The 12,812-nt window shown below is 41.7% G+C and overlaps 1 protein-coding gene across 19 annotated transcripts in view; it reads left to right on the top strand.

The window, feature by feature from the left end:
- NDRG3 (NDRG family member 3) overlaps positions 1-12,812 on the top strand; it is a 72,791-nt gene that overhangs the window by 21,361 nt on the left and 38,618 nt on the right. For 7 of the 19 annotated variants that reach the window (XM_005604615.3, XM_005604617.3, XM_023626508.2 and 4 more), the window contains one exon: positions 4,895-4,930. The exons of 3 other annotated variants lie outside the window; for them this stretch is intronic. In XM_005604615.3, coding sequence (XP_005604672.1) covers positions 4,895-4,930 — 36 coding nt within the window. Of the gene's footprint in view, positions 1-4,591; positions 4,931-10,581; positions 10,721-10,993; positions 11,233-12,812 lie in introns of those variants that run through there. 9 more of the 19 variants (XM_070247696.1, XM_070247695.1, XM_070247694.1 and 6 more) reach the window with 4 other exon arrangements.

The raw sequence follows: 12,812 nt of genomic DNA, 5'->3' as shown, positions 1-12,812 counted from the left end.
GAAAAGCCTGGCTCACCCACTCGCTAAGTGGCAGAACCAGAACTGAAACCCAGGTCTTTCCTACTTCAAAACCTGAGGCCTTTCCACTGTGTTCGCCCTGTAGATGTTTTGGCATCACCTCTGGGCTTGCCTTGCCTCTTTAAGGAGGAGCCTAGAGCTGTGTGTTATCTGACTTCATCATTCTGTCCATTCTCCTCATAGATGTGCTCTTAGCCAAAGACATCACTGTACCCTTCCAGGCTTCAGAGAGCTAAAGGAAGTCTAAAACCTTCCTGTTACAGAGAGATTTGTCCTGATGTGACTATAAGGAAGCATTCTCAAAATAGCTTTAAGCGAGGCTTATGTTAACTTTTCTCTTGTCATTTGTTGCTACTTTTCCCATTTAATTTTAGTATGCCTGTAATTTTGTCTTTGGCTCAGAATTGTGAAGAAGTGGGTAATTTTGCCATGCTTGTTTTGGCTCCAGTGATGAAAAGAAGCAACCGCGAGCACTTATCTTTGTTTTAGGGGGCAGAAATTGCACAGGCATATGAAATGATTTTTTTTTAAATAGCATTTAACCATTTTCAGAGCATTTTCATGAATGTTGTGTTATTCGTATCTTCCATCCTCTTGTGAAGTAGGTAATTAAAGGTATTTTTAACTCCATTTTACAGATGAGGCTCAAAGAGATTATATGACTTGCCCAATGTTAGTGTCCAGTAAGGTGGTTGAAGCCAGGACTGGAACCCATATCTGTTGACTTCAGCCTGGATGAGGGCATCCAGGGCTCTTCCTATCATCTGCTGCCTTTTGTTGCTGGTTGTTCCAACCTATTCACCCAGCGGACTCTGTAATAAGCAGGAGAGCTGGCTGGTTTGTGCTTCATTTCCTCTGCCCTCCTTTGCCTACTGTTGATTTCGACACTACTGAGCCTGGTGAAAGCCAAAGACCAGGCTTGAGAACATAAGTAGGGGCCAGAGTTGGCTTCTGCAGAATTGAGGAAATATCAGGAAATGGAATAAATATTTAGTGGGGAGAAGAGAAACAAATTACGTACTTTGTTTTGGTTGTTACAGTAAAAGTGGGGTAGACCCCACTGCAGGTTAAGTTTCCCTTTCTTAGTAGACTGGAAATGTAAGCAGGGGAGAGATGAGGCCATTAGAATTGGAGGATGGAGAACCCAGAGATGAGCATTTTTTTGTAACCTCCAGGACAGCAGAGGCAGGCAAAGGGTTTGTGCCAAGCTCTCTTTAAAAAATACAAAAGAGATTTATTGACATTTTCATTAAAGAATATTCATGAAGTGCAACATTGCTTGTACAATTCCCCATTTTTCTTTCTACTTGGTAAGCATTGTTGTCCAGCAATTATTTGTTTTTTTAACTTTCCCTTCTCTCTTCCCCCTTTTTTCCTACTTCTCTTCATTCACTGATGTATTCTCAGTTGCTTTTTGCTTATTCTCCAGGCTTGTACTTGAGAGAATTACTTGTTTTTAATTTACTTTCTTGAGCTGCTTCATTTACCTTCTACGTTTGGTACTGAGGCTCTCCCAGGAAGCACTCTTCTTAGCTGGCTTCTACTTTGACTGCAATTTTCAGAATAATTTCTCTTTTTCCTTGACTTATTCTTTTTTCTCTTTTCCTCCAAATTGTTCTATTATTTTAATTTTTTTCTTGAATCCCCTTCTGCTGCTTAAGTCTGCTTAGTGCAAGAATCTCTCTGAACATGGAATTAGTGATCTTCAAAATGGACAAAAAGAAAAAAAAAGAGGGGCTGGCCCTGTGGTTGACTGGTTAAGTTCGCGCGTTCCGCTGCAGGTGGCCCAGTGTTTCGTTGGTTCGAATCCTGCGCCCGGACATGGCACTGTTCATCAAACCACGCTGAGGCAGTGTCCCACATGCCACAACTAGAAGAATATACAACTGTGTACTGGGGGGCTTTGGGGAGAAAAAGGAAAAAAATAAAATCTTTAAAAAAAAAAAAAAAGAAAGCCACCCAGAGCTCGAAACTTCTGGAAATTTTGTTAGAGTGGAACCATGTATCATGAATATGGAGACAAATAAGTCCCCAGGGAAGTCTTTCTCCTCCAGAATGCATCCGATGAATAGTAGTGAATTTTTAATGGTTCAGAGAATATGACTTTGGTTGACCGCAGTCAAGTAGGGGGCCAGATAATGATCTCCATTGAGAAACTGTGGGTGCCAGACACTGTCAGACAGACCTGGTCATACCTTTTCTCATCACTCATGAAACCTGAAGCCATTTTCTAAGAGGATCTAGCATCTCTTTAAAAAAAAAAAAGAAACAAGAAAACAGGTGTTAGATAGTCTTCTCCCAATTATTAATATCTTTTTCTGGGAGTGTAGCTGTGTATATTGGATTAAGAACATAAATTCTTTTGCTGGATACACAGCAAAGAAGAGATGGCTTCAGTTTCTAGAGAATCGCTTCTTTCTGCTTTTGGCATTTCACTTTGTGCTCATCTCAGAGGCTTCAGGATTCACCAGATGCCTCCTGGCTGTGCTCACATGCTTGTGAGGAAGGGGAATTCATGCATACAGTGACAGCTGCCTCCCAAATTGCTCATCAAAATTTGTGTCTCTCTATTCCGTAACCAAGATTTTAGTTCAGACTAGAGTGGTTTTCTCTAATCTTTTTTTTTTTCAGATTTTATTTTTCCTTTTTCTCCCCAAAGCCCCCCGGTACATAGTTCTGTATTTTTAGTTGTGGGTCCTTCCAGTTGTGGCATGTGGGACCCCGCCTCAGCGTGGCTTAATGAGCAGTGCCATGTCCGCGCCCAGGATCCGAACTGGCGAAACCCTGGGCTACTGAAGCGGAGCGCGCAAACTTAACCACTCGGCCACGTGGCCGGCCCCGGTGATCTTGACTTTAATGTCACCTTTAGAGAAACAAGGGCTGCTCATCCATAACCTTATTCCTGCAAAGCTTTCTGTGTCTAGATCAGTGCTGTCCAGCAGAAGTTTCTGCAATAATGGAAATATTCTGGAAATATTCAGTATCAGTGCTGCCCAGTAATACAGTAGCTACTAGCCATGTGTGTCTATTGAGCACTTGAAATGTGGCTCATGAGACCGAGAAACGGAATTCTTTATTTTAATTAATTTTTTTTTTTTTTGAGGAAGATCAGCCCTGAGCTAATATCTACTGCCAGTTGTCCTTTTTTGCTGAGGAAGACTGGCCCTGAGCTCACGTCTGTGCCCATCTTCCTCTACTTTATATGTGGGACGCCTACCACAGCATGGCTTGCCAAGCGGTGCCATGTCCGCACCTGGGATCCAAACTAACCCGGGCCGCCAAAGCGGAACATGCACACTTAACTGCTACGCCACCAGGCTGGCCCTCTGTTTTAATTAATTTTAATATAAATTGCCACATGTGGCTTATGGCTGCCAGATTGGATAGTACCACTCTGGGTCATCCCAGCTGGTTCTCCCAGTTTGTCTCTTGGGGAGGACAGTTTGTTTGTTTGGGTGTTTTTTTTTACCACACAGGGCTGTGCTTTTAACCTCTCTGTTTTGTCCTGTTAGCAGTGCGGGTGGTGGGATACAGAACTGTTTCTGAGAGGATCTTCTGAAGGGGATGGGACTGCTTAGTACTCCCTTAGGGTCAGACATCCAGATCTCTGGAGGAGCGCTTTGGGGAAGGTGCTTATGAGCAACTCCACATCTTCTGGAAGCCATTTTAGACAGAAGAGAGATGTTATAATCACACAGTTTCTAAATAACAAGGGTTTTTTTCAGGGGAGGGGTTTTTACTTTATGAAAAATCAAGTCAGAAGGTTTTTCTCCCTCCCACGTACATTACTCATTAGCCTTTTTATACTCTTATGTCATACTCTTGCGACTCTGGCATCTGAAATGCTACAAAAATGCCTCTCGTCATCGTCGTTGATTTTTTTTTTGTTCCATCAAACATTACTATGATATAATCTCTTTTTAGAAGCTTGGTGAATTCTCCTTGGATCTTTTGACTATGTTTTACTTTTTAAATGATTCAGTGATTTGTCTTTCTTCCTATCAGCAATTTTGTGGGATGCCACAGATCTGCCAGTGTGTTAGGAACCCTGTCTTTCTTTCCCTCCTTCAGTGACACTGTCTTTCTTCTTTGTTAAATTTCAAGTCTTCTGTTTCTGATCCATCTGTATCTTTGTCCTCTTCTTGATCCTTTCTTGAACTCCTGGTTCTGGGCACCAGGGCTCCTTTGCTCTTCTCAGGGTTGGCCTCCAACTCTTGTCCTGAAGATATTTCCCTTGTGGGTTATGAGTGTGCCCTTAGACTCCGATCTGTGTCTCACCCTCTCCCACAGTTCTCACTGCTCTCCTTAGGGAGGCAAGAAGTTATAAGCTTTACTGGGAAACCAGGCTCCTCTCCTTTGTCTTCACAGGAAGCCCGCCAAAGTGTAATCTCACTTCTAAAGACTCACCTTTTACTAACATATGGTTAGGAACCCACCCTGCCTCAGAAGCCTTTCAATAAGAACCATTTTAGTTGTGGGGTTTTGGGGGGTTTTTTTTGGTGAGGAAGATTGGCCCTGAGCTAACTCGTGTTGTCAGTCTTCCTCTGTTCTTTTATTTTTTTTCTCCCCAAAGCTCCAGTACATAGTTGTATATCCTTTGTAAGTCCCTCTAGTCCTGCTCTGTGAGATGCCGCCACAGCATGGCTTGATGAGCAGTGTGTAGGTCCCCGCCCAGGATCTGAACCAGCGAACACCAGGCTGCTGAAGTGGAGCACACGAACTTAACCACTATACCACCGAGCTGGCTGGAGAACCACTTTAGTTTTACGGCAACTGAGAGGCTGCACATGGACTGCCTTCACTGTGAGCTGAGTTTGCTGCGTGCTTGGGGAAGCCACGTGGGAAACTGACTGTGTTTTCTGCCTTCTGTTGACAGAATGGTACACGAAACTTCCAGGACTTTGACTGTCAGGTAAGGACTGTACAGGCCCCGAGGAGGGCTGTGTAAGGGTCTCTGCAGTGCTTCCCTCCCTGTGCTGGTGGTCTTGTAGACGTGGGTCTCTCTTCACAGCTAATCATGACTCCTTCGTGTTCTTATGGTCGTTGGATCAAGTTTATTTAAAATGATTTGCTATCGTGCTTAAAACTGCATGCCAGGTGCCTGCTTTATGGTTGTAAGTTACTGGGTGGAGCTGTCTCTTTGTGATTAAGATCTCCTTTCCTCACATGATATTGGAAACCCCAGTCACAGGTGTCAAGTGGAGGGTTGTCACCTCACTGCAGAGAAGGTGGGGGAAGGGTGGTTTGGAGGGGAGACTTATCAACAGCAAAATCTTTAAAAGAAAAAGATAAATTAAGTGTTCTTAATACAAAATGCATATTTCACTTGGCTTTATGTTTGGAAATGCAAAATTCAGCCTGACTCATTAATATTTTCTTAAATGATACTCCTCCTAGTCTGCTTTTGCCTGTAGCTCTGTTGCCAACTTGAAAGTCAATAAAATGAACTGGGACCTCTCCATCTACCTACTTTATCTATTGACTGGCCCTGAAAGAAACCTGAGGAAGGAACGAGTGCATGCAAGTGGGAACCTTGTAAGCCTGTTGCTGCCCAACTCTCCCACCTTGGGGATAGACATCATAGGAGTGGCTGGCAGGAGCAACATGAAGTAGACTCAGAGGGTACTGAGCAGGAAAGGAAGGTGCTGGGAAACCAACTTCCTCCCTTCCAGGATTCAGCCAACCTGTATACCCACAGGCAAATAGTTGTTTTCAGATACGCATTTTATGTTAAGTGCAATGGAATCTCCCTATAACATTAGCATGAAAAGGAAGAACTGATGTCTATCTCATAGGCAAACCAGTTACGTCATAATAATTTATTGGATACCTACTATTTATCGTAAACGTGCATCATTTCAAGTCCTTGGAGCAATATCACAAGGGTGGTTTTTATTGTCCCTGTTTTACAGATGAGGAAATTAAGAATCAGGTTTCATAACTTGCCATTGGGTGGAATTAGGGCTGAAAAACCCCATCCTTCCTGAATCCATTGCCTCTTCTTTCCCACCTGGAAATGTCCAGAGCCGAGATGTTGAAAGGAGTTGAATTGTACATAAAGCTGAGGTTCTTCGACAGGACAGATGAGACTCCCTTTGGAAGGGGCAGGCTCATAGCATTGTTACAGGTTTCCCTTTTTTTTTTTTAAAGATTGGCACCTGAGCTAACATCTGTTGCCAATCTTTCTTTTCTTTCTTTCTTCTTCTTCTCCCCAAAGCCCCCCAGTACGTAGTTGTATATTCTAGTTGTAGGTCCTTCTGGCTGTGCTATGTGGGATGCCACCTCAGCATGGCCTGATGAGTGGTGCCATGTCTGTGCCCAGGATCTGAACCAGTGAGACCCCAGGCCACCGAAGCAGAACGCTTGAACTTAACCACTTGGCCACGGGGCTGGCCCCCGTTACACATTTCTGAATCCCAGTGTCAAACATCTCTTGGTGTGACTATTTGGTATTTTATATATATGACATAATCAGCCTAGTGCTGTTAGGGAATCATTGGCGATCGGTCCTTTACTCAAAAACAAGAAGTTGTATTTTTTGATAAGTGGTGGCAGTCAAGTTTGGGTTTAGTTGTTTTTAATTTGATCTAACTTCAGTTATGGTTTGGATCCTAGGTTGAACCAGTTGAATTTGATTGCTGTTAATATTTGATATAATTTACCTAGAAGGAGATCATTTGAGAGAGGGTGACAGTAAAAGTCAAAGTGAGGAATTCCAGAAATAGTACATGTGTATTCCTGCCTAAAAGTGTGGAAACATTTATTTTCATCAAATTGAGTACCCCCTCCCCAAAAAAGAAAATTGGAATATAAAAAATTACATGTTCATTGTGAAATAGATAAGAAAAAAACAAAAAGTAAATGAACGCAAATCACCTGTTATTTCACCAGTATTAATATTTTGGTATATTTAGGATTTTTTTCACACATCAATAATCTTAGATATAAAAGAAATTGAGTTTTAGAAATATAATTATGAATCACTTTTTAATATTAAGGCTTAGAGATAGCCTGGCAAAAATTCTTGATACTTTGGGTGAAGCTTTAATATAGTAACATGTTCTGCCCTCATGAAATATAACTTGTAGTTCAGTTCAGATACAAATAGAATGATGGCAAGTGTTTGTCACTGTTTGTTATGTATGTCACTGGTTTTGAATATAAAAGTTCTTTGTGTTCTAAAGAAGAAAAAACCATAGGCCCTGTTTTTCCCCCCTTCCAGCACTCATGAATGCTTTTCTACCACCCTGTTCATCTGTCTCTTTGTTAAAGGCTTGTGTGATGCTCTGGAGACTGGGGGAAGCCAGTCACAGGCTGATAGAAGGCCTGGGACGTAGGTACTGCGATGATGTGAGAGGTCTAGAACGGCCTGGTTGGCCTGAAAGCTTCCGAGAAACCATTGGGCATTAGAGACAAAACAGAGCAAATCTAACACTGACACTGTCACTAAATGGAAAGACATTTAGCTGTGGCATTGGTGTTTTCTGTTAGCATAACTGTGGTGAGAGATTGACTGAAGCCATTTAATCAGGACTTCCTTCTGATCTCTACCTTGCCTCAGAAAAATCTTCAAGAAATCTTTGGTGATATCACAGGAAGTTATCTTAGCATCATCAACCAAGCTTACAACTTTAGTCTGAACAGCCTTTCCCCTCTCTGTATTCTTTACTAATCAACTGTGTGGGTTTTTCCCCCCATTAATTGAAAGAGTAATTAAAAGGGTACCATTTCTCTTGGTTCCTTGATTGTCCTGAGTGATTTCATTGCTGTTTAGTTCCTCTGAGGCAAACAGCAGTTATATTTGGATTTAAGAGTGACAGGGGAAGGTGTGAGTAGAGGTGACATCCTTAGAATTGAGGAGAAAGGAGCCTATTGCCGGTTGAAACAGTGAATCAGCAAGCTTATTGTCCATTTATCTCCTTCAGTGCCGCTGAATTCTCCTCTCCTTGTGAGACTGTTTAAAAGTTTGGAATTAGAGCTGAGAGAGATGCTGTAGCTTCTCTGTGTATATGATATATTGCTTTTAAAAAATAACACTTATCTTGTGTATAATCAGAAGCAGATTTAGAAAATTCAGAAAAGTATAAAAATAAAGATTACCTATAATCCTGCTATTTAGAGATAAGCATATTTTATTCTATTTCTTTGCAGTTTTTACTTTTATATTCTGGTTATCAAAAGAGTACATGCTCATAGTTGAATATTTGGAAAGCACAGAGAATTATAAAATAGCTAGAGAAAAACTCGTAACCCTGTAACCCGGGGACAAACATGTTAATATGTTTAGTGTTGAGATGTGTGTCTGTGTGATTTTTATACAATAATTTTTTGATTTATATGGTTGGTCACACGGTATACAATTCTGTATCCCCTTTTCTGATTTAATATTAGAACACAATCTCATTTCCATGTCGTTTTAAAACTTTCATAAAAATAATTTTTAGTGGCTGCCTGTTATTTCATCATGTAGCTATACTATAACTTAACTATTCCATTATTTTGGGAAATTAAATTGCCTATATGTTCAGTTCACTGAACATTTTTGTGAATAAATTTTATCTACACTTTGGATTGTTTCCTTAGATGGTTTCTTGGAATGAGCGTATTTAAGGCTCTTGGCATACTTGTCAAATTGTGTTCCACTTCCACCAGCGGAGTACTCAATAAATATTAATGGAGTGAAAAGCTGCTATCTGCCAGGATATATCATTCCTATAGAAGAGGTTGATAATGGAGTGAACTCACTAGAATGGAGTTCTTGCTCCTAGGATAATCCAGGCATGGCCGAGGGATGAGTGGTTTCATTGCTGGCTGTTTAATGCAGTAGCTCTTTAGAGGACTAATTTATAGAACCATCTGTGAGGGCTGGTTTTTAGTACCACAATTCGAATGTATGTATGTGACTCCTTTTCTAAAGGAGTTTAAAGAGCTTTAAACTCTTGCAGATCACTTGATGAATGGACATTGTTACAAAATAAGAATTAAGTGAAATAAAGATGCTGAAAGTCCCTTTCACAGAAAAGAGGTTTTTGGGGAGAGCTGGGGTTCAGCCACCTGCTGCAGTCTGTGTTAGAGAGCTCGATCAGTTCCACAATCCTCCCCTAGCCTTGAGGAATGTAAACGTGCCTCCAGTCCACCTTTGAGCCTCTTGTCCCACTGCTTCCCTTTGTATACCCACCCACCCCCAGGAAGATGGAATTATTGCTGACCGACCAGCACTTCTGCTTTGTGCTCTTCCTTTCTGATGGCTTTTGTTCACAGTTCCTCCCCTTGAGATGCCCCCCACCTTTTGGGTTGACTTTGTTGTTGTTTTGCAGAGGAGTGAAGGGGAGGTTGATATTAAGTTCTAAGGATACAGGTGACTTCATTCTCATTTAGGGGGAAAAATCTTACGGAAAAAGCTACAGTCCTTTTTATCACCACTCCCAATCTCAGTTCCCTTTTCTTTTGTCACTAGAGAGTTTATTTCTCAGACAAGCTCTGTCACATCGTAGGCATGATGGCTGCCAACTGCCCGAAACACATCCTTCCAGCTTAGCAGCCTTACTGTTAAGAGAAGATCTTTACCTGTAACTCTAGGGAAAAGGCCAGGAGAGGACTCTTGTTGGTTCAGCCTGGGTCACCTGTATGGTGGGGGCGGGGGGAGGGGGCTCACTTGCACATCCCTGGACCGCTCACTGTGGCTGGAGAGTGAGGTGTTTGAATTGGCCAGACCTGGACCCCTTCCTATCTAGACTTTCCTAGAGAGTGCATGTTCTGAAGGTGTTCTGGGCTGTTGCTTTGGGTTAGTCATTCACTTTTTCTCATTGTTAACTAAGGCTATATGAGGAAGATATTGGAGTTGGCTTTGAAGGAAGAAAAGATAGATTTTATGTTGACGTATTGCAAAAGAAGCTTTCAAATGAAGAGCATGATTTATGAGAAGGCTGAGAGTTGTGGGTGGTTGTAAAGTAAAAGATGTCTGAAGGGGTGTGAACTAGTGAACTAGGCTGACAGATGTAAGAGGTAAGAGGGGAGACAGCTGAGGCTAGAGTCAGGGAAAACGTATTAGAGAACTTTCAAAAGGGAACTGATCTACTGATAGGCAGAAGGCTGACTCATTGTGGAGGCAGATTCTTTTACTACAGGATTAAACGAGGTTATGCAAATGAACTTTTATACCACTACACAGAGGTAAGGTAGCAGGGGCATTACATCAAAAATTCCTGGGGTGCCGGCCCCGTGGCTGAGTGGTTGAGTTTGCGCGCTCTGCTTCGGTGGCCTGGGATTTCGCCGGTTCGGATCCTGGGCGCAGAGATGGCACCGCTCATCAGGCCATGCTGAGGCGGCGCCCACATGCCACAACTAGAAGGACCCACAACTAAAAATATGCAACTACATACCAGGGGGCTTTGGGGAGAAAAAGGAAAAATACAATCTTTAAAAAAAAAATTCCTGTATAATAACAAAAACTATACCCAAGGCCTATATGGTAGTCTGCTTAATTAGAATAAAATTTTATACTAATACAAATGTTGGCATTTCCAAGAGTGTGTTGTCACAAAGTTTACCTATCTATTCCAGACTGGCCAGGGAAAGGAAGAAGTACTAGCAGGCATGAAGTGATCAAAATTTAACTGAGTTCAGAGACATGTGACAAGTCAGATTGTGCAATTCTGATGACAGCACATTTAGCTGAAGGAAGAAGACTCAGAAAAAAAAGGTGAAAGTTGATTATTATCAATTAATGGTAATATCCTAAACTCTTAAATTCTTAAAAAGACTCTTAAAACTACATCTTTGATTAAGAGGGAGAGGCAATCCAGGATGGAGAAGTGTGTCGGGGATCAGTATGATTTCAGATTGTTTAATAAGCCTGGAGAGTAAAGGGATCGTGTTCAAGAAGTACATGGCCTTGGAGATGGTAAATAATCCAAGAGCGGTGGGAAGGATCTGTGACCAGAGCCTATTAGACACTACCTTGGGCTGTGCCCTCATTGTGTCATCACACCCTCTAGAATGCTGGGATGAAGGGTGGGTAACTGGAGAAGCAGGCTGTGAAGCAGATGGTAGTTGACTGAAGCAGAAGGGTGACCATAGCATCACCCCTGCAGTGGCCTGACCAGTGAGTCAGCTCCGTAGCCAGGGTCTCTGCACACTCGTCTCCAGATAAAGACCTGTTCAAGCTATTCACACACAGGGTCGCCAAGGATATATTTACAAGTCCACATGAAGGTGAGTGTCTCTTTTCATATGCTGTGCTCTGCTAAGAACATTTTCATTCACATACTTTGAAAATGAAGAAAAACTAGAGGAGACACTGACAACCAAGAATTGCTCCAAATAGGGCGGAGGGCTTAATGAATAGGGCCTGGGACTGTTGGCCCTTTGATACTTTGGCTGTTACACAATTTGGGGGCATGTCATGGGAAAGTAGGGGCTGATTTCTCCCTAAAAAGTTGAAATTTTATGAGCCAATTTTAACTCTGAATTTCGTCCGGCTTATGAAGTGATGACATAGTAGTTACTTTGCCCTATTCTTTCATCTACTTGTACTGTATTCTCTTCTGCACCATCTGTTATATCTCTCATTTCATCATCCTTCTCCTGAACTTCCCTCACAGCTCACTGTCCCCCCCCAACTCCACCCCTCCACACGCACACTGTCCCCACCAATTACCTGGCCTTGGGGTTCCTGCTAACCTTAGGGCGAGAGTGTAAACTGGTTTTTCCCTCAGTTCTCAGTAGCACAGCTGAGGCCAAGCTGGAATATTTAAGCAAGACTCTATTGAAGGTTTAGATATGACAAAAGGAAGGCTCCAGAAACTAGATTGTCAAGATGACAAATTATTGCACATTCTCTTCAGTTTGGGTTCTCTTGTAGTGTCACCCATCTGGCAGGGGCTGGCTTCTCCCTCTCTCCGTCTTTATTCTTTCTTTCTCTCAAGAAATAAAACATGAGAGACATCGAAGCCTCCTCAAGTTCCCTTTCTGAATCTGTCACTTCCTAGAAGGAAACAAATCCTCAAGTTAGTGTACCTTCCTTTTCCTCCATGTTGTTACACTTTATATGTGTGTAAATGTATACAATCTATGTAGTGTTACTTTTTTACTACTAAAGTGATGAATGTATTATATACATATCCTTCTGCATTTCTACTCAGCGTTGTGTTCTCAAGATTTTCTCTGTGTATTAATGCTTATAGTTCTAGTTCATTTTTATCTGTATTTCATTATATGAATGTCATAATTCACTTACCAGTTTATTGATGAATATTTAAGCTATATCCAGTTTTTTTGACATTATAAATAAGGCTGCAGTGTACCTCTCTGTGCATAACTTTTTTGTGTGTGTGACCATGTTTGAGAATTTCTTTCAATTATACCTAAAAGTAAAATTGTGGAAGGATAGACACCTCTTAACTTTGCTAGAAGTTACCAGATTGTTCTCCAGAGTAGTAATTCCAGTTTGGATGTCTACCAACAGTGCGTGAAAGTTCTTATTTCTCTACATCTTGGCCAACACTGGTGTTATCTGACTTTAAAATTTTTGCCGTTCTAGTGTGTGTAAAGACACACCTCGTTGAATTTTCACATTCCTGACTGCTAATAGAGTTAATTTTTCTTCCTCAATTTTCTATCACAGCATCCTATTTATTTCTTTCATAGCACTTATTACAAGCTAATATTATAGGTTGGTGGATTGGTGTGTCTATTGTCTGCCTCCCTGTCTAGAACATAGTCTGTGTGAGAGCAGGGGTCACATCTCTCTTGTTCACTGTTTTATCCCCAGAGTTCAGTCGAGGGTCTGGTAG

The sequence above is a fragment of the Equus caballus genome, chromosome 22 (assembly GCF_041296265.1).
Source record: "Equus caballus isolate H_3958 breed thoroughbred chromosome 22, TB-T2T, whole genome shotgun sequence".
In the NCBI taxonomy this organism is placed as follows: Eukaryota; Metazoa; Chordata; class Mammalia; order Perissodactyla; family Equidae; genus Equus; species Equus caballus.
This window is presented reverse-complemented; position numbering and strand designations above follow the sequence as displayed.